Source organism: Melospiza georgiana, chromosome 8, assembly GCF_028018845.1.
Source record: "Melospiza georgiana isolate bMelGeo1 chromosome 8, bMelGeo1.pri, whole genome shotgun sequence".
NCBI lineage: Eukaryota > Metazoa > Chordata > Aves > Passeriformes > Passerellidae > Melospiza > Melospiza georgiana.
Genome location: NC_080437.1, coordinates 33739084 through 33765112, shown reverse-complemented (window position 1 = coordinate 33765112; position 26029 = coordinate 33739084). Strand labels below are relative to the sequence as shown.

At 42.5% G+C, this 26029-nt stretch overlaps 1 protein-coding gene across 1 annotated transcript in view; it reads left to right on the top strand.

Moving 5' to 3' along the window:
• The first annotated feature begins 4955 nt into the window (after positions 1–4955).
• Positions 4956–26029, top strand: part of CPXM2 (carboxypeptidase X, M14 family member 2) — a 66126-nt gene continuing 45052 nt past the window's right edge. Inside the window, exons 1-2 of the mRNA XM_058028871.1 lie at positions 4956–5283; positions 25196–25305. Of these exons, the coding sequence (XP_057884854.1) occupies positions 4971–5283; positions 25196–25305 (423 nt within the window). The 5' untranslated portion in view covers positions 4956–4970. The remainder of the gene's footprint in view (positions 5284–25195; positions 25306–26029) is intronic.

The window sequence follows — 26029 nt, the reverse complement described above, 5'->3', positions numbered from 1 at the left end:
CAAAGGCAATATGCTGAATGATTATCTGAAGGTCATGTTGTTCTTAGGAGAAAAAGTTAGGGAGAATGTACTGGGATAAATTCCCCAGCCAGGATGCACACTGCATTTCAAACCAGTTCAAATAAACAGCTGCTGAAGGAAATAATTGCCTTCATTAATGGCAACAGTTTATTTAAAAATCTGTTTGCCCAAAGGGAAGAGCAGCCTCATCAGAAGGATATTTTGTACCATTATTTGATATGTTCAGAGACAAATGTTGAGAGGCTGGGTATATTTGGCATCCCTCACCTGGTAAAATAATTATATTGCCTTTAAAGTTAAATGTATCTTAAAACTGAGTAGAATGTCTCTATGTAAGAGCTTGTTTGTGTTTCCAGTCATTTTAATCTGTGGTAAGAACCACTCTTTTAAGGATCTGCCTTATCAACAAGTGCAAGCAGGGCTTTAAATGCCAGGATATTCAGGGTGAGCAGGTGAGCAGGACATCAGTACCTGTCTCTGATAAATGTGTAAGAAACAGGCATCAAAAAGCCACATAAATGTTCAATGCAGTTTCCTTTGTATTTCCCAGTGTCATTTTTAGGTTTCCATTTCCTTTGAGATGGTTTGACCTTGTTGACAGCAGGGGTAAATGCTTTATGCAGCAAAGAAAATTACTTTAGAAAGTGTAATTCTCTTCTCATGCTCCATTCTGTGCTTCATGATTTACTACAGAGCTGAAGTACAAAAGAACAGAAACTTCACTGGTGTTCAGGAGGAAAGTTATTTTTAGAGTAATTTTGTTGCCAAAGCATATAGAAACCTTATGTGCTACCTCAGAAAGTTACCCTGGAATGGCAAGGAAAACAGAGATGCCTGGTTTTTTTGTCTTTTTTATTTTTTTTCCAACCACAAGGCTTTGCTCCAACTAAAAACTGATTTTCCAAATGAGAAGTTGCAGGAGTCACTGAGCTGTTTGAGTTAAACCTAAATGTGTGGTCACTGATTGTGGGGTATAAATACAAATCAAGATCCTCAGCAAGGACTGTGCTTACAGGTACAACTTTACTTTCTCCTCAGGGAAAAGCACTCCTGAATCTGCACTTTCCAGAGTCATTTAAGTTGGAAAAAGATCTCTAAGATCATAAAGTCCATCCATTAACTGTTAAGCCTACACATGTCCCCAAATGCCACATCCACAAAGCTTTTAAATCATTCCAGGGACGGGGACTCCACCACTGCTGTGGGCAGCTCCAAAGTTTGATCACGTTTTCCATGAAGAAATCTTCCCTAATATCCACTCTAAACCTCCCCTGGCAGGGCCAAGGAAGAGCTGGGAGTGCCTCTTTTTCCAGAGGTGTTGTTGAAATTAGCCCAACTTAGGGAGCAAACCATCATCTTCCCATTAAATCCTTCTTGGAAATAGAGGGGGAAACCAAACTCATTCACAGACTACAGCATGTTGTGTGTCCCTACAGCAGGACAAACATTTCAAGCAAAGGGTGGAATGACTTCTACACTCTCACTGGCATCATTTCAGGGTTACAGTCAGAGTTGTTTTCTACAAAAATCTCAGTTTGCTTTATCTCCTTCCACATCAACGCAGGTTTTTATAAGCTATTGTGATGTTTCCCAGGCAAAAGAAAAGAAAAAAGCCCTCAGGCCCAAAACATTTGAGCCCTCAGTGATCTCAATACTTCTGGGCCACTCTTAGAAGAAGAAAAACCTCCTTTCCTGTAAGTTGTTTCTAGGATGCTGACAGATAAAAAACATTTTATGGTTAAGTGGATCAAAATTGTGCCTAGAGACAGACTTTGTGTGGTCTCAGCTGGCTGAATTCATGCACATCCCAAAAAGAGAGGTGGGCGTGGAAGGGGAAGCAGTGAATCCAACCCCACACCCACAGAAAGTATTAAAACCCTAAAGCAGAAATACAGGGGAGCTGGTTATTTGCACAGGTTGATACCCAGGAATAGGTATTGATGAATCAATATTTCTGGAGGGTAATTAGAGAGAAAAGAGGGAATTATTTGTTGTGATTCCATGAGGAGCAGCAATGGGTTTAGTGCTGCCTGATGTCCTGCAAAGCTCTTCCCAGTGGAATGCAAGATTTCCCCAAATCACATTCCTCAGGCCTTTAATTAAAGTACACTCAACTTTGTATTTTATGAAAATGCTTCTTGTTATCCTTGAAAATGTAAATGCTTGTCTCTCTGTCCATCTTTAAACACTACAGCAAGTTAAATAATGATCTGCAGCTAAAGCTTTAGTTACCAAACAGCCAATTCCTTATTGACGTCATGGAAAAGTTTATTTTTCTACTACTTCTTTAGGTATGTGAATATTCATAATGTTTTCAGAAGACTGGCTGTGCTGCAAATGGCAGCAAAATTGAACACATTTTCTGGAGCTTGTGCTCCGCCCTCAGAAATTAGGACCAAGGAGGGAGAGGACTCTGGAAAGGGAAAATGAAGTCAGAATATTTGTGAAATCACTAAGAGGGGATTTCCAGGATATTCAGGCTGCTCCCACACTGCTCCCAGAGGCAGAGGTGACAAAGCCATCTATTACAGATAAAAGGGCCTGAAAGTTTAACGGGAAGCAGCTTTTCATCAAATTAAGTCTATTTATGTACATGTATAAAATTCAACAAAGCATTGAGAAAGAAAAGTACATTTTATTCCAGTTTTAAAAATCAAAAATTCCTATATTTGAAATAGAAAGATGCGTAGTTGTCAGATTTAAAGGAAAAAAAAAGTAAAAGTTCAGTGTAAAAGTTCAGTACAAAAGTACAGCTGCATTTTTATAAAAGGCAGGACAACAGACACAACATCATCACTACATTCCTTTTGGGATAGCAACTAAGAAAGCAAGGATGATCATTGCATTTATGGGACAGGAACACCCACAGCCTGGAAACCAAATATATCAAAAGATACAGGTACCAAGACATGAAATGATGCTTATTATGGTATTAAAATGATGAGAAACCCACCAAAAATGCGAGCACAAAGCCAGAATAAAGACTGGGGTAACAGATGTAATGCTTTCTCCCAGCTGACTGGACCGTGGCAAGAAATACAATATACATGATGAAAATATAAGCTGCTATTTTCAACAAAGGAGTAAGAATTCATATTTCATGTGAGCCAACTGTTGCACATTTCCTTCAGCACTGAAGGTTATTTTAGAGGTATGAAAAAGATGAAAGATAAGATTTTGCTCTCAGACAAATTGATTTCATTAACGACACTGGCTCGCGTGTGTGTAGCACAAAACATCCTGGTCTGCTGGGAAGATGTTTCAGGGGGGAGCAAATATCAGGATTCTCCCAAAATCAGTGAGAAAAAGGGCCACAGATGAGCCATGGTTTTCCTGGTTTTCAGCTGGGCTGAATCCAGGGAGCTGCCAAGTACTCCAGAAGAAGCCTCTTATAACTTGGCATGTGATATGTGTTGATTTGTATAAGATATAGATAGTTAGTTAATATAGATATTAGTTATAGATATAGTTGTATTAGTTATAGATAATTTGCTGTAAGTTGCTATAAAATAATAAGCTTATTTTAAAATTAAATAATAAGTTTATTACTTTCTTTGGAAAAGTGAACAGAAAACAGCACAGAACTTTTCCTGTGACTCTTTCCATATTTCTGCTCATTGATCCTCTTCAGGTTTTTTTCCTTTCCAATTAGGAAGTGGAAAAATGCAGCCTATAAGTGTATCTAAAGCTATATGATTTAAAGTATATTATTTGAACAATAAACTATTGTTACTATAAGTTACTATGAATGAATATAGCCATATATACGTAAAGTATACAAACTATATATATAAATTATGTATATAAAAATTCTATATACAATTATATAGATATATATACAATTATATAGATATATAAAGTATATATATAATTATGTATATAATTTTTATATAATTATACATATTTTTAATATATTACATTTATATTAAAATTATATATATAATTATATATATATAAAGTTATATGTATTTTTATATAAATTGAAATATAGTTTTAGATCTATAAACTAAGTTATATAGAAATGTTGTTGTCATATGGATGTAGACTAATAAAAAGAAGGGGGGCTGAGATTGATGCTTACTGGAGACGGATCCTACTCTGTAAAAGTTAAAAGGAGGGGGAAAGTTAAAAGTTGAAGGAGGGGGAGAGGGAATAACTTTGTGGAATGAGGATGATTTGCCCCAGTCCCGCAAGCCCCGTGTCCCCGGCGTGCCCAGGGTGGCAGTGCCAGCGGATGCCCCCTGCCAGGCTGGGGCTCTGCGTGCCCAGCCCCGTGTCCCGGGGGAGGGAAGCGCTTGGGCCGCGGGCTGGGAGGAGAGGGCTGCCTGCCAAGCCGCCCTGCCTTGGAATCAGCGCTCTCTTGGATGAGCGGCGCGCAGGAGGAGCGAGGAGTCCGGGCACGGAGCGGGAACTGGCGCTGGGACACAGCGGCACCGAGAGCGGCGGGGCTGGGCAGCATCCCACCTGCGGGGCGAGTGTCCGTGTGTCCGAGTGTCCGAGTGCCCGAGTGCCCGAGTGTCCGTGTGTCCGAGTGCCCGAGTGCCCGAGTGTCTGTGTGTCCGAGTGCCCGTGTGTCCGTGTGTCCGAGTGTCTGTGTGTCCGAGTACCCGACTGTCCGAGTGCCCGATTGTACGACTGTCCGAGTGTGCGTGTGTCCGAGTGTCCGAGTGTCTGACCGTCCGTGGGCCCGACTGTCCGTGTATCCGTGTGCCCAACTGTCCGACCGTCCGAGTGTGCCGTGTCCGTGTGCCCGACTGTCCGACTGTCCGTGTGTCCGTGTGCCCAGCTGTCCGTGTGTCCGACTGCCCGTGTGTCCGGCTCTGCCTCCTCCCCGCATCCCCGTCCCGGTCCGGCTCCATCCCCGCCGCTCCCGGAGCGCCGTTCCCGCTGCCCGAACTCTCTCTGCCCGCTCTCCCAGCAAAGTTCCGGGACTCCCGCGCACGGCAGCGATGATCGCCCGTGGCCGCTCCGGACTCTGCCTCGCTCTCTGCACCCTGGGGCTGGCACTGCTGGGGGATGTGTCCCGGGCCGTCCCCATGGACGATCAGGATTATTACCTGCAGGAAATCACCAACAGGGATCATTATTACTCCTTTCCGTATCCCGGGGAAGAGTTCTTTCCTTTCACGGAGCAACCCGGAGAGGAAGGACCTATCCGTGCTGCTGAGAGAGAGGAGCAGCCAGGGTTCAAACCGAGCAGGAAGGAGTTAAAACAGAAGAAAAACAACAAAAAAGGAAAACCCATTCTTGAACCGCCACCAGGTAACTTTCCACCTTCTCCTCCAGAGTTTGGAGCCTGCTGAATCTCACGCCGGCTGTGACTTTTAGCATTAATGAATTTCCATTTAATGGCAGTCTTGGTAATAATAACAATAAATGTGGTTGTGGTGATGATGATGACAACACATTAAATTTTAATATCCCACAGAACAGAACTTTTACATACTTTGAAACAATCTCTACTTGAAAGGGAAAGAGTTAAAGAGTCGGAATGTAGTAATTCTGCTGTACTCTGGCTAGTCTGTGGACTTTTCCTTCTTAATTATTCTTAATTACACTTGGCAACTGGCTTGCTGTGAAAGCTGCTGTTCTGTAAGCAAAAGAACAGAGACAGATCTCATAGTAAAAGGTGATTATGTATAGTGACATCTCACCTTATCCCTTGTCACTTCAATCTAAGAAAGGCTTCTGAATTAATTTCACTTCTAAACCTGTGAATTTCTCTGAGATTTCACTTTTAAGCCCTCCAGAGGAAGATATGTAAACAGAGATCTTCCTGGAAAAGACTAAGCCCTAACAAGCTCCATTTAATTATGGACCAGTTAAGAAAAGAAATTAAACAGCAACAAAAATGCCTTAAAATAAAAAGGCCACCCTTAATTCCATTTTTGAAAGTTTGCAGAAACTCGATCAGCTTCTACCACCCACTTGTTCCCATTAACACCTGATTGCACCCCAAAAGAGTAATCCCTTTCTGTGTTCCCTGACTGTCTGATAGGTATTTTACTGGTTTGGGATACTTAGGAGTGAGTTTGGTCCATGAAGTTTAGAGTTGTAAAATTTGGGGCCAAATCTCATTCCTCTACAGCTGAACTTTCCTTCAGGAGGAAATTTCATGTTAATGACTGGGGCATATGGCACAAAATCTGTGGTTCAGAATCATCAGTACAGCAAAACAGGGCATCGGGGTTGTAGGGTGTTTAACTTTGTCCAGTGACATCCAGCAGGTAACAAACAAAATATTTGAAATTTAATGTTAGCAGTAATAAAAATTAATTAGCATTCATGCAGCAAACATCTGGGCCTTTATACTAATAAATAGTGATAAGAAAGTGTAATTTCTAACATCTGACATTTCTAAAACCATTTGTGGGACAGGCAGCGTGGCGTGTCAGGGTAACTCCAGGCAGAAGTCAAGGGTGGTGGCAGATGTACCTTGTCTGGGGAGAAGAGACACAAAACATCTGTGTCCCTGTCCCCTCAGGGGCCAGCAGCTTCCCAAGGAAATGACACTGCCTGGACCACCTCAAGTTCATTATCTCAGTAGGGTCACTGCAGTCTACGGGAGATCTGAGAATGTTCTTGTTGCAATGTGTCATTTGTTTGGGTTTTTAAGTTAAGGAAAAAGGTTCTTAACTTACGAGCTTTCCACCTCCACAGACTGAACAGCTGCATTGACAGGACAAGGGGGAACACTTCCCAGTGCCAGAGGGCAGGGTTGGATGGGATATTGGGCAGGAATTGTTCCCTGTGAGGGTGGGCAGGCCCTGGCACAGGTGCCCAGAGCAGCTGTGGCTGCCCCTGGATCCCTGGCAGAGCCCAAGGCCAGGCTGGACACTGGGGCTGGGAGCACCTGGGACAGTGGAATGGACTGGATGATGTTTTTAGATCCTTTCCAACCCAAACCGTTCCATAAATTCATGACCATGGGAAACACTTGGATATTAAAACTCTGTAATTAGGTTTTTGATTCCTCATTGTGGTGGAGACAATCGAGATTTCCATCTTGTGGTGGGATGTTCTGTGGTTCATCTCTGCTTTCACCTTCCCTGTTGGCTTTTTCCCAATTTTCCCAGCACTTGGGGATTCACACTTGCTCCAAACATGACACTGATGGGAAGAGAATCCAATCCATGAGGGCAAAGTTTATTTTTCTTTACAGACTGGCATCTTCCTCATTCCCCACCTGCTGCACTGAGCACAGGGGGAGAGGCTCGTGGTGCACCACCAAAAGCAGCTGGGAATGGCTCAATTTCTCCTTCTGCAGCAAGTTTGGGCTCTTTGGACACAGCTGAGCTTCCAAGCTTTCACCAGCCATGTGCAATAAGAGGTTTCAAAGCCTCTGAGCTTTTAAAAATCAGCCAGAGGTACAACAAGCACCCGATCCCCTCCACCAAACTCCTGCTCCTTGATCCAGGACTTGGGTGATTGATGTCAACTCAGCAAACTGGACTTATTTATCTGGGAAAATTCAGTAGATTTCCCTGGGAGCAGCTGAACAATTTTAACTGCAAGAGGCATCATAATCCCTGAGGTGAACACCAGTGAGGAGAAGGGTCACCACTTGCTACAGATGGGAGTGAAAACAGGAGGTTCCAGCAGGAAGTGTCAGGCAGTTTCAGCTGCAGTGTTAAAAGTCCTGGCTGTAATATTTAAATTTTCTCTTTTCTCCTCACCCAGTGGCAGGCAAGGGCAAGGTCCTGCCAGGGCAGTAACTGTGATGCTCAGTGCCATGTCCCCATGTCACCAGGGATCAGTTTGGAATGAAGATCTGACAATCTGGCCCTCACAGAGATGTTGAAATACTAATCCATACCTATATTAACTCACATCTGCATGTTAAGAGGCCAGCTAGAAATAATAATAGCAGCTGTCAAACAAGTATCAATAATAATAACCATAAATCTGGCTGGGTAAGAATGTGTCTTCTGCTTACATGTACACAACTGTGTTTATGCATCTCTCCAGAGGTGGAATTAATTTATTGGACATGCAGTAAATACCGAAATTTGGGGTTTGTGAGGCTCACTGGCAGCCAGGACATGTGGGATTAATTAGTTGCAACAAACAATGGCCTGGCTGGGAGCTGAGATGGGGAAGGAGGAGCAATGGGAATGTGTGATGTGCCCTTTGGCTGAGCAGCTGGTCCTGATCAACCCCAGCTTTGAATCAACATGGAAATCAAATGGAGCAGTCTCAAGGACATGGCACTAAACAGATGACACACACTCCATTTATTTCAGCTAATTACTGAAGGTGGCCAGAATATCAATGTTTTCAGTCTGTGAAATATTAATGTAGAAAGAAATCCAGTTGACGCCAATGGGTTTGCAATTTTTGGTTTAAAATATTAAAATCAATATTTGCAAATAGTCAACTCAGGTAAAAGTTGAAAGTATCAATCTGCCTCTTTGCCCTTTAAATGCCTCATAAATTAAGTGGTGCTAGGTCATCTTTGGAAGGCAAACATTTGGATTGACAGGTTTTGTGCATATAAACAGATTTCCATTTTCTAATTCTGTCCTTGTTTGTATAGGCCTCTGTCCAAAGCCCAATCAAATCAGTGGAAAGAGTCTTGTTAACATCAATGTTTTGCTTTTATGAGGCTTTTAATAGTCTGATATAGATGGTGCCTCAGCTACCATCTGTGGGGCAGATCCCTTCAGAGTCTGGGGGTCTGACTACAGGCAAAAATTCATCATCAAGAGATTTTATAGGGCTGAGGTGCCCAATAACCTCGTCAATGTAGCCCAAGTCTGCCGCAGCAAAGTTTGTAATTATTTTTATTTGATCTGCAAAATTTAAACTTGTAGTTCTTGTAGAGCCATACTTCAATTCTGAATGTATTTAGAAACTAGAGGAGTGGTGTTTATTTGTATGGCAGTGCTCAGAGTGGGGCTTAGAGCACATTTGTTCTGTATTTCACAGATCTCCCAGTGTTTGATCTCTGCACAAGCCAACATTTGTCTGTGTTTAGCTGAAATCAGGATTTCCTTTGCCTCATCTCATTTGGTGCTTTCCCCAGGCTTGATGAAACTCCTCGGATGCATCAGTGTTTACTTGCCCCATATTTGTTTATTTTTCTGCCATCTTGCCACCTGTTCAATAATGCAATTCTTAAGGGTTTGGTTTATTTCTTTTTAATTCTGTAGTGCGCAGGATGGGCCAGGTCTTTCCTGTGAGGAGGAGGAGGAGTCAGTAAGGGAAGCAAGGAGAGGATAAAATGGACAGTGCAGGCAAACATGGAAATAATCCAGCAGAGAGAATGTGAATTTATAAAAATAGACCAATAGTACTTTAAGTGAGATGTTTATCAAGATAATGAAAACATGGAGAGAGATCAGTGAGTGAATGAGGAGGGAAAGCTGAATCACAGGGATGTTATTCAGGAAAAACTGGAGATATTTTGGTGTGAAATGGGGGCGAAGTTCTGAGCAGTGTGTGAAGTTAAAAACATGACAGGTTTGGGGTGTTACTGGCATCTGTGTGGTGGTTTTGCTCACTAGAAAGAAGAAATGACAGAATGATACAGAAGGCATTGAACTGACAGCTGGAAGCACTTGAGACCTGGTCACTAAGACACAGCAGCACAGAATTCCTCATGGGCTGGGGAACCCCCAGTGCTGATCTTTTCCAGTCCTTTGGTGTCCCCTCTCTTAAACTTTCCTTCTCTGAGCAGCCCAAAGTGGAGCTCTCCTGTGACCTAGAACACAGACTTTAATTTTAAAGCTTTTGTTTACGCTTCTCATAATGGGAACTCCTAAGAATGGACTTCCTGGCCCTAGGTGGGTATCCCATGAATTTTAATATGACCTGTATTGCATCCTAATTGCCATATGTGACAGGCAATGTGGCTTTTAATGAGTTTTCTTTCATCTACCAGCCTCTATTTTCTCCTCAGCACTTCTAAAATATGCAGAATAATGTAATGTGCACTATTCCATTTAAGAGCCCATCCTTTAAAGAATGTCACAACAAAAGAGGACAAGGGATGACTAAGAATGAATAATGAGCAATACCCTCAAAATTGGCCAAATCATTTTGATTAGCATCTTTTCTTGCCCATGGCTTCAATGAATAATGTAACACGAGAAAGAAAAAAAAATGGGAATAAACACATTTGATTATGCCAGAGAAAACCACTTTCAAAGATAATTCTTCCAGCAGCCTTCTCTGAATTCAACCTCATGTTTAAGGTGAGAAAAATGTCTCTTTAAAAACACATCTTTAAAAGGGAGATGGTTTCACTGAATAGATTTTAATATCTCAACCTGAGCCTAGAGCTGTTCCTGAAATGCCAGCAATTATGAGACACTCATTAGCTGAATTCAGTCTTGGGGTTTAATGTTATTATCTGTTCAGTGAGCTGGCCAGACAGGTCAATCCCATGGCTCACAACCAAAGTTCACTTATTTCTTTTGGGTTTGGAATGAAGCTTTCTGTCAGCTACGTGAGCTTCAAATCTGTCAGAAAAATGAAGTGGTGGAAGTAGAAGCTGTGGTGCAGAAGAAGTAATTTCCTGAATTTTCTATATCTGACCTGGGATTTTAAAGTCTTGCCCAATTCACTGTGTAAAAAGCAAACTACCAAAAGACTGGTGGTCAGAGTTGAGATTTAAATGTCATATTCACACAGTGGTTGCTTGTGACCTTGTTGCTTTGCAAAGGATGCTCTAGATTTGGTCTTCTTGTTGGACCTCTGGTGAGGTGATGCCTTGTGGGATTATTTGCTCTATGGAAATACAAATCTGTGCCTTTAATGCTGGGAGCTCCAGGAAACAAGTAAAGCTCTGATGCAGTCAAAATTTCTTGCCTTTTAAGATGCACTCTTAAATTCAGTGCCTGGGGAATTAAATGAGGATGTTTAGAGGAAACTGTCGAGCCCAAAGACAGGTCTCCACCACTGCTGCTGTCTGATTATTTTCCTGATGAGGATTCCTGATCCGCAAATTCCTGCATCGTTCAGGGTCAAGCCTTGCTCCAGAGGAGCCTTCTTGTGGCTATTTCAGCTTCAAAAGGTGTTTGGTGGGGTGTTTGCATATCCAATCAAGCCATGAGAAACACTGGCATCAAACCATTAGTAAAACACACCGCAGTGTTAATTCATTATTCCTGATCTATACACATTTGTAATTTCCTTGTGGCACAGCAAAAGGACCATTTATGATTCCATTCCCCTGTGGTTTCAGCATCCCAGTGTGAGCAAGAACAGGCTATTCTGGATGTCTGCTGTGTGCTGCAAGGGATGGAGCACTATCAGATTGGAGCAAGGCTTTTTATTCCTCCTGCACGTGCCAGGCAGTGCTAAATCAACTTGACAGGTGTAAAGGGAAAACTGTTCCTCTTTCCTACCCGTGGCTAAAAATGGCAACGAAAAAATAGGTGAGAAAAACAAGAATAATGAAGAGATGCCAGCTGGTGACTCAGGGAGTCAGAGTGCCTGTGAAGGCATCAGAGGGAGAGTGTGTGGGTCACTTAAGGCATCTTCAGAGCACTTGGGCTCAGCTGCTAATCCCTCCAGCCCTGCTCTAATTAAATTACAAAGGATGTTCTGGTGAGTCTGCTGATAGATATCTGAACTCCTCTTTTGGACAAAAAATGCTTCCCTCCTGGTGGGGAACATCCTGGTGTTGTGGAACATCCATCTCATTATGGCTTAAATGGAGACAAGGAAAGCCAAGAGGTTCATTCCTTGTTTGCTCAGTGATTTACATCATTTTTGCAAACAAGAAAAGGCCTTAAAGTGATTTTCTGATTTTTCTGATTCTGGAGGGGTATTTAAAGCAGCTATCTTATAAATGGGAATCAGCCCCAATACACAGTGAAGTATATTTTATAACAATCCATTTCAAAGAATTACATGGGATAACACCACTTTGTAAGGAGGTGAGAAACTCATTTTACTCTTGGCTTAGGAAGAGTGAATAATTTTCTGTTCTGACACATGAATCCCCCCAAACCTGCCCGGTCTGGGCTCTGTGGGGCTGCCTTGCTGGGATTTGACATTGCAGAAAAGTGAAAAAAAGCTGGGGAGCTCCAGAGGGCCACAGTGACTTCCAGTAGCTGTGACTCACGGCTGGAGCTGAGCTGATTTAGGAGTGAAAGTACCCAGATATGAGATTAATCTTCTGTTTCTTTGTGATTAATTACCTGTAACTTACAGATCTGTAAATAGGAGTAAATAAAAGACTTTTGCTCATGCTTTCACAGAAGAATTAGCAGGATGCTGTACTTGCAAAAGTGCTGCTGCATCCAACCTGCCCAGCAAGGCACACAGTAAAAGTTGTGTACATAAGTTAAACAAAGATCACAGTTACATGTCTTTTCACTCTGCTACACAGTGCATCTGCTCTGTAGATACTGACATAGAAAATATGACTTTCAAAGTGGATAGTGGAAGTGATTAATTGAGGTTTTTTTATAGGGGGATTAATTACTTACAGATTTATTTTGTGGTTTGCTTTTTTTATTAATGAATTGCCAGACAGACTTCTGGTGTGACTGTACATCATCCTGGGGCTGCTGGTGAATTATTTAAGGTATGTACCTGGCAAAACTCTTCTCCTACAATCAACATGATTCCCAAAGACCATTTAAATCCAACTGAGATCTTCCATGAAGTTGATGGCAAAGAATTATGTGTATGTCTATAGTTTAAAACTTTAAAAATATGGGAATTTTGAAAGTTCTACAGTGGAACTCAGTTGGATAAAGCACCAGAGTCCTCTGTTCAGGTTGATTCTTTCTTTTGGACCTCAGCAGCTCATCCAGAAAGTGGATGACCTGGTAGAGCTGGATGACCTGGTAGACCTGGATGACCTGGTAGACCTTCCTAAATCTGATTTTCTTGCTTAGCTTATGGGGCTTGAGTGCTTCCTGTAGATGATTTCTTCCTTACTCTCCCATGTATCACAAATTTAGTGGTTTTCTTGTTGCTTCCCCTCATTTGGCTCTATGGGATCAATCCTTCTGACTGGGACCTAGAAGAGATCCTGAGGGTGAACCCCAAATGTCCCTGCTTGTCTTCCAGGACAGTCCCCACTCTCCCCAGATTTGCTTTTTAGCTGTTTTCTCATTTGAACTTTAGAAAGCAAAGCAGCTTCCCATTTTAAAGGGGTTGTGTTTGAGAGGGGGAGCACAGAGCCAGGCTGAGCATCCCCCTCCTTCTCCACATCCAGAACTGAGGGGAAATGCCAAGCCCACCAACCATCCTGGCATGCTAGGACAAGGTGTTGCTTGCACCTTGCAAACTGGAACCCATCTTTGTCCCTCTTTCCCAGAAAGCAGGGTATTTTTATGTTCTCCCCTTCAGGGATGCAGCAGTTTATGGTGACAGGTTTATGGCTCCTCACGACTTTCAGGGTGCACCTGAAACATCTGTCAAAGGAAGGGAACAGTTCAGAGTATTTTGGAAGAGCTGGTCTCAGACCTGACTGTCAGCACACCCTGCAGCACTGGTACAACCACCCCTTAGGCCAGATTGGCTCAAACACACCCCTTTGTTCCTTCCCCAAGATTATTTTCAATAGTGTAATGAATTTTCCTCATGTACTAGACAGAGGATGTCTGAAAACAAGGGACCAGATCTCAACCTTCCCAAAAATGCTTCACTGACTGATAACAGAAACTGCAATTTCAGCAAAACAGCCTTTCCTATGTGATTGCCTAAAAGCAGAACTTGACAATGTGATTTTTCTCTTTTTCCCCCTTAATTGCTCAGGTACTGAAAAATACTGTTAAAGGTTGGACTGGATGATCTTGGAGATCTTTTCCAACCTGAATGATTCTGTGATTCTGAGTTACAGAAGGCATTTCAGAACGAGTTAGAATTGTGTTTGCCATCGCAGGCTGGATGGGCAGTACCCTATCCCAGGGGACAGACCCAGCTTTATCCCAGAGTGTGCAGACTGCACTATCTTTAAATTCCAATTAAAAATTCCAGTGAGAGCTCTGCCAAAAGTAAATCTGGGCTGTATGGATGGCTGCTGGGGAGGCTGGGATTTCCCATGGTGAAAGTGGAGTGGATTTGGATTTGTTAGAGGATGGGGCTGACCCAAGAAGATGGGGATGTGTCCCAGCCTTCAGTGATGTCCCTGGAGCAGGAGGCTTCCCCAGGCAAGGCCACAGCTCTTATGCTGCTGGGGAACAGAGTGATGAGGAGAGGAGTAGCCAGGCCCAGCACCCGAGCTAAAACAAAGAGAAAAGTGTCTGGCAGCCCTCCTGGGGGATATTTTGTTCCTCAGACTCCTCTGGATAATTCTGGATCCCAGCAGAGGACTGCAGCCCAGAACTCCTGCAGGCTCCCCAGATGAGTGGCTCAGACCTAGACCAGTTCCTCTGCCTTTCATCAGATACATGGAAGTGACAAAAAGGGACCCCAAAATCCTTGATTCCATCTGGTGGTGGAACAAAGGATTGGGGAATCATGCACAGAGTTAGAAATGTGAGTGATCTCTGAGTGTTCTTCCAAAGACCTTTGGAGATGCTGACAGAGTCCAGGTGCTGCAGAAGCCAAGAGATGGATGAAAGGCACGAGCCCCAGAGAAGAAAATGGATAAATCCCAAGCTGGCAGGAATGAGGGGTCTGAGGCTGGTACCACATGGAATCCAAAATCCTGCAGACACATCTGGTTTGTTCCATACTCCAAATATGTACTTGGCTTTTTTTTGGTGCTTGAATGCATGTCAAATGGCAATCAGACATGGAGACCCCCCTGCTGTCTGACAAGAGGAATAAAATGGGAAACCTTAAAAAATATTTTTAAAAAGTGCTAGTGCGGAGTTAGTGCAGATAGAATGCCACAGAACTCTCTGAAAAAGGGGACAGAAAATAGGACAGAACTTTTCCTCTGCAACTCTTTCCGTATTTCTGCTCATTAAACCTGAATCAGATTTTTTTCCTTTCCAATTAGGAAGTGGGAAAATGAGGAGTTGTGTGCTCAGGGAAGCTTGCCTTGAAGCTTTCCCTATTCCACAGCTTTTCAAGTGCAGAATACCTGTACTTAACAAATACTTTTGGCTCCTGTGGATGGGAAGGAGGCTGAACTCTCCAAGGCAGCACTGGAATTAACAAGTCCCAAATCATGACCTGAACTTTTCACATTAACACCTTGATGTTTTGCAGTGCAGATGAATCTCTGGGTGACAATGTGGGCACTTTTCTTCAGGGGAAGGATGTCAAACCTCACTGGGCAACTGATAAAAATTAGATTTTATCTGAATGCGCTCCTGAGCATTCCTCCTTGTGTCCACAGACTGGGAAATGCATTGCCTCCAGCTTGCATTTTTGGGCCTTTTTTTAAATTTTATTTTTGGACTTTTGGGCTTTCGGCCTGGAGCAAGCAGAGGTGAATGCAGCCCGTTTTATACTCACTTATAACTCATATTCCAATTCATTTGGAGCTCCTGACACACTTTGCTTTGAACCAGTGAGGCCTCCAATGTGCTAAATGTGGAGCCTGTGATTCTGAGCCTTTGCTGGACCACAGCTGAATTGTTAAACAAAGCAGAAAAGATGTTTGGACAGAATGAATTTGGGAACCATAGGAAGCTGGAATAGGGAGAAAGGAGCTCTGAACATTTGTGCTGGAGAGGTGCCCACCCTTGGAGATATTTGTCTGAACCTTGCTTGAACTGCTTTATCTCCTTTGCTCCATAGCTTGGAGCTGGAGCTTCACACCAACTTCCCAAGCTTCAAACCTTCCCTGCAATCCTCCCAGAGGTCCCCAAAAGCAATGTCTGACTCAATTTTAGCATTTCTCTTCCTGCAGACAGGAAACTCGGAGCCTTGAGAAAATGCTGAGTGTTCAGAATTTAAAAGGTAATAACCAGGCTTTTAAATCCACAGATTCCTGGTGCTTGCTTGGGCTTGAGGCATTTTAAAACTTATTTATTGAGTTATTTCTGTTAGCTGACTTTTCCATGATTGGTTTGAAGGCAGGTAGAGAGGGGGAAGTTGAACAGAGAAACTCTGGTGTGTCCAAATGTCATCTTCACAATGGACACATGAAAGCTAAAAATTCACCTGAGAGCTGAAATCCTTGGGAAGATGAGCAAAAACTCAGGGAATCACCTGCTGAAATGTGGGAAAGGGAGAGCCTGGCTGCACAGAGGGTTTTCTGAGCTCCTTAGGAATCATTCCTTTAAAATTACATTGGGGAGGAACTGATTCCCTGTCCTTGGGTTTTCCACGTTCCCCAGTGGGATTCCTGTGCTGCCCTGGGGTTTGTGTCCCCTGAGCGAGCCCAAACGCCAATTTCAGATCTCCTCTTCCCAAGGAAATCCTCTCTCATGCACCCCTACAATTCCACTCCTCTTTTCTTCTTTATTTATTTCTGGGGTTTGGTTTGGGGTATGGTGGTTTTGGTTGTTGGGGTCTTTTTTTGTTTTGGTTTTTTTTGGTTTTTTTTTAATAAAAGAGGGTAGTCACTCTTCAATCCAGGGCTGGATTTGATTTTCTCAGATCTCAGAGATTTAGATATCTTTTGAAATGTTGCTTCTTGATGCTTTGAACTCTTTAATCCTCTGCTCTCAGGGTGTTTCTCAAGGGTGCAACAGCTTGGACATGGTGGGCTTTAAAGGAAACAAGAAAGCTCTGTTATATGAGTTCCTAAATCTTCTGCTTTTCTGCACTTCTGGATATATCCAAAGAACCTCTGGTTATTTTCTATGTGCACCCGGCCAAGTTTTTATCCCTCCACTGAAGCAGTTTTCCACTGTTTGGGATTTAAATGTATAAGTTCTTTCTGACATTTTAGTGCTGTCTTAGTGCTGTGTATCAAAGAATACTCAAGAATTCAGAGAATTCTGTGGATTCAAGGAACATACAGTCCATCAAATGAATAATCAGTTAAATAAAAAAGAATAATTAAGTGAGAAGCACACAATCCAACCAAACTTATTTTTGCTTTTTACTCTGCCCTAGAACTTACAAACTGATTCCTTTTTAAGGGTTGGGAAGGAGTACAAAGCTTGAGTTCAGGTTTATTGTAACCACACAACTTTCCTCTGGAATCACTGCCTGAGCAACAGCTCCAGGCACTAAGAAAACTTCTATGCCTTATGAGAAGTGTTTGGGTTTATTAATTTCTCTTATTATTTCCTATGAATTAATAACAACAGATGTGATGCTAGAAGGAAAAAAAAAAAAGTGCCTAAATGTGTAAACTTGCTAGAGCAGCCACACCAGGTCTTCATAAAACTCAGACCTTACACTTTATAAAAGGTTTTAAAAGCAAGCTGGATTGGTTTGAGGTATTTCCTGTCACAGGCTCCTTATATTTATCCCAGATGTGCAGCCTGGCAGAGGCTGGGCAGGGAGGGAGGGCAGGGTGGCAGCTCTGAGGGAGCCTGGGGCTGGGGCAGAGCCTCCCAGTGATGCTCCTGGTGCTGCTGGGGCAGAAGGGGTGGCAGTGCCAAGGGTGAGCCTTGGCTTGGCAACCCCAGCCCATCCTTGGCGCTGTTGCTTGTGTGTTCAAACTTTCGTGTCAGCACTGAGCAGCAGCACGTTGTCGGGAAGATTTCAAATCCAAAGGATGGATGGATTCCATCCATCCAAAGGCTGAGTTTTTCCCAAGGCAGCATGTTGGTGATGGAGAGAAGAGAAGGGGTGGCAATGTCAAGGGTGAGCTTTGGCTTGGCAATCCCAGCCCATCCTTGGGGGTGTTGCTTGTGCATGGAGCTGTGTTTGCAGCCCTGTGTTCAAACTTTCATGTCAGCACTGAGCAGCAGCACGTTGTTGGGAAGATTTTGAATCCAAAGGATGGAAGGATTCCATCCACAGGATGAGTTTTGCCTCATCCATCCAAAGGATGAGTTTTTCCCTGTCCATCCAAAGGATGAGTTTTTCCCAAGGCAGCATGTCAGTGATGGAGAGAGACAGGGAGACTGACTTGGTGATCAGAATCCCATTTTGTTATGGGATACAAGCACTTATATACTATTTCAGGGAGACCAGTAATGTACCAGTCTCCCTGAAACAGAGTGTAAGTACTGCAATGATTCGGTTGAAATCACACACACAAACTTATGCATTAACAACATCTCTTGCTTGCAGAGTTCAATGGGATTTCCTTTATTCAGTAGACCCATGTGATTTAATCTTCTTGCAATCCAGGTCTAATTTTCAAAGTTCTGTTTGCTTTTGCCAAAGCATCCTGTTTATAAAATCTCTAATGTTAACCCGGTCCAAAGTGCATCATCTGTGTTGTGTCCCCCAACATTCCAGCAGCAGCAGAGGAGGGCTGATGACCCTCAGAAGGATCAGAGGGATGATCCTCACCCAGCTCTCACTGCAGATACAGACTGCTGCTAGTCTGCTCTCTGTTGGCACTTTGAGTCTTTGAGTATTTTTAACTTTAATAATAAAAATATGGAAGGTGACATCTCAACTCTCAGCTGACTAATGAGTCTCAGCTGCCTAAAGCACAGCTCGTGCTGCTTCATCAACGTGGCTCTGGAGGTTCCTGGTTTGCATCAGGAGCCAAGTCAGGCAGCTAAAAGGGTAAAAAACACCCCATAAAACCCAAAACTGAGGAGCCAAGTGATTCTATCCACATCCATGATTCACTCATGTTTAAACTACATCATCAAAGGAAGTTCACGTGTCTGTTTCAGTGTGATTTTCAGCTCATTTTCTGCCTTGTTGAGAACTAAAATAATGTAGTTTTGTCTGTGCTGGAGTTGAACCGGATTAAAATTTGAATAATATTAAGTGGAGCTGTCTGGGAAGCTGCTGATTTCAGTCCTTCTCAAGTGTAAATTTAGCACTTGGGAGTGGAGGTGACTGTAGCAGTGGGGATGAAATTTAATGGCTCCTCACTGCTAATGAGAACTTTAGAGTTTCTCAGGTTTTTCCTGCTCCATGTGTGTGGGGAGGGTGGGAAGGTGAAAGCTGGGTGATATCAGAGTAGTGCCATTTATTCCAGTGGAATTAGGTGTTCCCAAAGGATTTCTGAAGCTGTTCTTGTGTGTCTCAGCCCCAGGTGAGCAGTTCTGATTCTCAGGGTGGAGCATTTACAGCCCCTTTCCTGTGTCTTCTCACTTGTATAATTCCTTTGGACCACCTCAAATCCATACTTTGAGAATGGCTGTGTTGCAAAATCCTCAAAAACCAGCCAGAATGTTCAGTAAATGTATATTTCTAGGACCAGGAGTTGTGGATACTTTCCAGTTTATTTATGTTCAAGGAATTTCATGACTGTGCTGTCGCTCTGCCCAGTGAATTTTCTATACCAACTATGGATATATTGGATATATTTACTGCTGTATAAAATTCCTGGAGGGAGAGGGGAAAAATTGCACCACAAGCCAGTTTTATGCTCATACTTCTTAAATATTTATCCTTTTTTTGGTAAAATGCACTCAAATTGGATTGCTTATATGGTTAAACTTGAGCATACTTGACTTCTAAGATGTCTCATTTATTGAGCCCGGGTTGTATCTTAAGATCAGAGTTATTTCTGTCTTGGTTTTATACTTGTTAATGGTATTCCAAGTTTTAATGTTTATTTTTGATGGCTGCAATTAATGCTCTGAGTGTAGAATCTCTGCTCTTGCATTACACCTCAGTGACCTGGTATTTTGAGCTATTTCTGGCATGAAGATGTGTTTTTAATGGTAATTTTTGTCCTGTACCCAGCCATTGTGCAAGTGGTCTGTCTCGGGTTTGTTCTCCATTTTTTTGGCTGTCTGTTTGTTTGGCTCTGGGAAAAAAAGAATGGTTCTCATTTTTGATGGCTGTACTCAGTTTTGTGGCTTTAGCTGGAATTACAGAAACTCTTCACCCTGTGCTTTAGGAAAAAAAAACATCAGAGGAGGCATTTTAAAATTAATAGCACAGAATTCAGCCTCGTCAAAGCTCATAATAGAAGTTAAGAGCTGATATGATATTTTTCAGGCTGGGTTCCTTTGGCCATTAAAAATAATATGTTTTTTTGAGCGTGATTAAATGAAATACTTTGGAGAGAGAGGGCAGATCTTTGCAGATCTGGGTACAAATTGGAGGGCACCTTGTGCCACATAACAAATCCCATCCTGTGCCAGGCTGGTGGCAGCAGAAGGCAGCTCAGGGAGTGAATGTGATGTCTGGAGTTTAGATGAACCTCTTGAGTCTGAAGGCTTGGCCACAAAACCCCCAGGCACTCTGGAACTGCTGCCTCCAGCTGTGCCAGCAATAATAGAAGCTTTTCCTGCTAAATGTTTCATTGCATCTGCAGCCAGCCACAACCTGGGCTTGTGAGAGAGCAAAGAATGTGAAAAGTTAATGAGAGAAAATGAAAAAAAAGTGCACTTTCAGAATCTCATTTGGTTTCATGTCAGACCTGACCTAAAGAACCCAGAGAATGCTTCATTTATTCTTTATTTCTTTTTGAATCTTCAGGAGCAATCACAAGAGTAGGTTGCACTGCTGTGGTAAATATTTCCTCCTGATATTGAAGACCTCAATGCAGCATTTGGTGCTTGTCCTGGAAAAATATACAGCTTTAGTGCAACATTAGCCAATAATTAATGTGGTCTTAGGACAGGAAATGTTGGCATCTCCTTAATTCTTTATTTGATCTTTGGCCTGGGACTGTAATTCAGTGTTTCACCTTCTGAGCAGGGGATTTGTTGTAAGTGCACTTTGCTTGCTTTGCTCTCACAGTGCTCTGGGAATGGGTTTTTCAGAAAAAGTAAATAAAAGCAAAAGGTCTTTGAGGAACTTTAAGCTGCCTCAAGATGCTGCTTGAAATGATCTGGGGTGTAGGGTGGCTGTGGCCTGAATTCAGGTCAGAAAAGAAACTTGTTATTGTTCTTAGCAACACTTGAGATACGAGCAGAGTCAGAAAAGCACCCAGACTGAAACCCATGGACATTTTTCCAGGGAAAAGCAACTGTGGAGTGTGAGTCATGAACATCTGTGGGAATTTCACACTTCCATGATCACATCATCAAAACAGCAACATTGAGACCAGATTTGCACCCCTCCGTTCCCTCATAAGTAAATATAAATTATTTATGTAATATATATATATATATATATATATAAAATTCTTTCGAAAATTGAAAACTTTATTCTGTTGAACTCAGCCCTTACAAAAGCTGTCAATCACAGAAACATAATCAAAAGATATTTTCAGCAAGGTGAAGGTTGTCAGAAATGTTCTTTTGCTGTTATTTCACCTTGCAGGTGCATTGCAGTATTAAAGTCCTTTGCCTACCTGTGACCTAAGCAGAACTTTAGCCACGGAAATTCGACTGCCAGAGCTCCCATTAAAAGTTTCTGCTGTTGGAAGATGAATTATCAACCACACTTTTCATAGGAAAACCTCTAAATTTAGCTGCTAGGGCAAAATTTATGATATTGGCCTCATTAAGAAATTTTTGTGTGAGACCATCAAGACCTAAGAATAGTATGAATGGTACAACGAACATTAAAGTCCTAATTCCCACAAAACAGACATTTATTTGTGTGCTTAATTTACCTGTATCTGTAGGTAAATTCACAATTTTGCCTCTTAATGGCATGTTGAAGTGCTCTGTTTAAACAAGATTTAAACCCTGTATCTCCCCTGGGACAGGAGATTGTCAGGCTGCACAGAGCTGATATTTCTCCATTTCCAGATCCCAGTATCTGTGCTCATGAGGAGTTAGACCAGCACAGACTTGCAGGAACTGAAGAGGAAACATGGTGCTTCTCTCTGCCCTTCCATTTGAACAGCAGGAATATACATATATATATATATTTATTTATTTGAAAAGCTGGAATATGTTCCATTTTGGAACATATTCCAAAATTGATGGGAAATTCTCTTTAAGTAAAAGAATTGTTTGTCTGCTTTGCCTCTGAAAGAGGAGGACAGAATGATTTCCTAAATGCATCTTTATTGGATACAAGAGCCACGAAGGCAGTCTGGACTTATCTGGCATTCTTTATTTAGACCAGAAGGAAATAAAATAAATGAGTAATTTAAGTAACAGAGATGAGCACAAGTGTTTTCCTGGCCTGCTCCTACAGCTGTGTGATGCAGAGCAGCTGAAATTGCAGCACAGCAGCTGCAATTGCCCTGCAGGAGTGAAGGAAACCAGGCTGGCTCTGCAGAAGGTGGGGTTTGACCAGGGCTCCAGTGGAAGATGCTGCAGCCACAGGACAAAGCCATCATGAGGATGAAACTGCTTTCAAATATCCCCCCACAGTGAGACTGCAAAGGGAGCCCCTGCTGGCTTGGGCAGGGAGCTCAGCTGCACACCCAGGTGTGTTCCTGCTGGAGGCAAACCTGGAATAAGAGGCAAATTCAGATTTCAAGAGATGAAATGGAGACTGAGGTGGTTCCTGGCTGTTTCTCCTGCTGATTTTAATGGTCAGGGATTTCCCCCAGGTACCAGAACTGCCTTGGTGCCCTGCTGGGACTCCTGGGGGAAGAATAATTGGCAATAAAGGACACTGAGATGTGGCCATTCAGCATTACTGCAGGAAACCTCACAAGAACACCCTCCCACAGACAAATGTTATTAACTCTGAATCCAAGCCCTGTCTCTGTTTAGTGGAATTAATTCATTTGATCCAGACACCTTATTAATGCTCATTTCTAAAGTGAATACCTATCCATGGCTGCAAATCACACACAAAATCATGTTTGGATATGGACCAGGAGGGGAGAAATGTCCACAGCAGCCCCTTCACTGCATCTTCAACCTTAATGTTTGCTTTTTGTCCCTCTAAACCAGAAATGCTGTAGCTGCATTTATTTATTAAGTTCTTATGTACACAACACGTGTATTTCAATATCTCAAAGCCACAGTTGAATTCCACGTGTTTTATAATGATTAAATTTTCAGCTGGTTAAAGAAATAACCAAATAATTGGGTCATTTCCAGCTGAATCCATTATGCAATAGATTCACACAATCTCTGGTCATTCCTGCTGTCCAATTTCTGTGGCTTCCCCAAGGTTTTTTCAAACTGGCACAGAGAGTACAAAATCATTAAGACAACCCTGCTGATTGGGTGGCAATTTTCATTGGTTTGTGAAATATTTCTTCAAGTTAAATAAAATGTATTAAAGCAATCCTTTAAAAAGTAAATTTTTATGAATGCCATAAATCAGTTTTTTTTTCCTGTATGTTTTTCAAAACTAGGCTGTCCTGATTATCTCCAGTAGCTCCAAGAAGCAGGGGACACACACCCCAACAAAATAATTTATCCAAAATTAAATTCTCAGTATGACTCAGAATTATTTTTTTTCAGTAGTGATATGGCAACTTCAGGTGGATTTTGTTGTATTAAAATGAGTAAATTTGAGGTAATCAGAAGAAGCTATATTGAAAAATTTGTCCCCACCATCTCTGTACATTACATGTTGTTGTTTTAGTCTACATGCTTCTCTTTTCATCCCTTTATTGATGTTGGAATTTGTATGCATATGGAAAACATTTATATTCCTAAAGTGCTAATATTCAAACAATATGACTATTAAGAGAAAACATAATTTTATTTTAAATAAAAATCAAACATTTTCTCTTGTGGAAAACTGCATGAATCCCAACATTGAAAATAAATAAATATCTACAGGTCTTTGAATGCAAATCCTGCTGCTCTGCTCCCAGTTTGGGATGTCCACTGGACAAAGAGGAGCCAACAGTGGAAGAAAGTATTTTCATTTATTTTCATTCAAGTATTGAATGCACCATGCACCATGAGGTTGATTTCCAAACCTGTCTTGAGGACCAAACTTGTTAAAAGAGGCAGGCAGTTCCCAACAATGTAATTTACTCCCAGAGGAGATCTGTCAGAGCCTGACACTTCCACTTGGAGTATGATGAAAGATGCAACACTCTATAAGGAAATGAAATTAAAACAATCAGACAATCATCCCAAAATCCTCCCAGCTATTCCTTCCTCTGCCTTTCATTACACATCCTGTTTCATCTCTGTTTTGGATAATTGAATTGAAGGCTCTTTGAAATGAGGAGCTGTCTACATTTCAGCTCTTATGTAACACTAAGATCACTGTTGGTACTTCAGAAAATATATTCATTTTTACTTTATGTCTTTACTACTTCTGAAGGAGACATTTGGCCCTGGATTTGTGTGGGAACTTCCTAAGGATGACCAAAGAAACAGCAGCATGAATTGACAGCCACATTTTGTGTCAATTGATTGTCACATTTTTCCTGAGGGTTTTTAATTTGTTGGGAACTAAGGAGGAATCTGGGAAATCTCACACATTGCCAGTTTGTGCCTAATAATGCAAAATTGCACCTGAAAGTTAAAGACAACCTGAAAGTTAAATACAACCAGGTACATTCCCTGTCCAGGGCAGAGTCCCCATCCCTGCAGGGATTTAACAGAGATGTGCATGTGGCATTTGGGGGCAGTAGTGGTGAACATTTCAGTGATGAGGGAATGGTTGAACCTGATTATTTTTGAGGGCTTTCCCACCATAAATGATTCTTTCATACTTTGATAACCTCATGACATTTTGGTGAGTGATTAAAAAGCCAAATATTTGTCTGATAATCACAGAGCAGATTTTTCCCAACCTCCAAAGAGCTCCAAGAACTGCTTTGCTGAAGTGCTTGCATTTCCTTTTCTGTCCTCAAGGATGTGCAGAATTTGGGGCTTAGAGAGATTGTCCTTGGGTCAAAATTGTTCTGTTTGTGTTTAATCACCACCTCTGCAGAGCTCAGCTCTCTCTGGGCTCCCAGACCTCTGGAACAGATGCTGTTGTGCAATGGGAGGAACTATGAGTGAAGCTTCCAGAAGAGATTTTAATTAGAAACATAATTTCATACAGTAGCTTGGAATGAGTACAGGGAGGGAGAAAAAAAATCCAAGCAAGAGATGAAAAAGAAAATACAAAAAGTAAAAATAAAAAGGGCGTTTTGCTGGTGAAAAGCACTTGACAGGAAATACTGTGCATATCTGTGAGAAACTGAAGCACAGAGCAAGCAGCAATAACTCTCTGAGCCCCTGCAAAGGGTGTAAATCTGCATTGCCTCACTGATTTTCTGAGAGCTGCCATTCCTCATTGCCCTCAGCACTGCTCTGCTCCTCCGGCCCAGCGAGGGCCCAGCCAGCTTGGCACTGCCGAAATCCAGGAACTGTGAATGCTTGTTTGTTTGGTGTTGTTTCGTTGGTTTGTTTTTTGTCGTTTTCCTGTTCAATTAAAACTTAATCAATGTTTTGTTTTGTAGATTGCCCTCCACTCGGTCTGGAGACATTGAAAATTACTGACTTCCAGCTCCATGCCTCCACGGCCAAGCGCTACGGCCTCGGGGCCCACCGAGGGAGGCTCAACATCCAGGTAACAGCAATTCCTCCTCCCGAGTGCCAGAATGGCTCCAGGTTGTGCTGCTGAATAAAGAGAACCAGTGGACACTTATTGGTTCTGACTGCTTTGTCAGCTCATGTAATTCAAATGGAGGGGAAGCGCTGGGGCTGCGCAAGGGAGGGGGTTTGGTGGATAACCTTTGGGTTCGTGGGATAGTTGGGGAGATCTCCAGGCTTGGTGTGCAGATCCTGACTCTGAGCAGGCAAAGGTGGAGGCAGCTCCTTTCCCTGCTGTGGGAACCTAGAACATCCCTCTGGCTGTCCTGGATTGCCCAAACCCCTGCCAGGGGGCTCAGAGACCCTGGCACAGAGCCCAGGGTGCCCCTGTGGGTTTGATTATGACCCATGGAGCAAGTAACCAACCTTATATGAAGATCTGCAAGCCACAACACTTTAAGTAGAATAATAGTGAGTTTCTCACGGGGTGAAAAAGTAGATTTTGGGGTTTCTGGTTGGTATGGGGGTTCAGGGGGCAAAATGGAGGAATCTGGGTACATCCAGCCTTTCTCCTTCTTCTTCTTGGCCTCCATCTTCTGCTGTGGTGTTGGCACTTTTAGATTGGTTTAGAGTAGAAGCTCACTGTCTAACACAGGTAATAGGTATTGGGAAGTTATTGTAAATATTGCACACGTAGTTTTTAGTGTAAAGACATAACAATGCCCTGGGGGCAGGCAGAGTGCCTGGACTGTCTTGCTAAG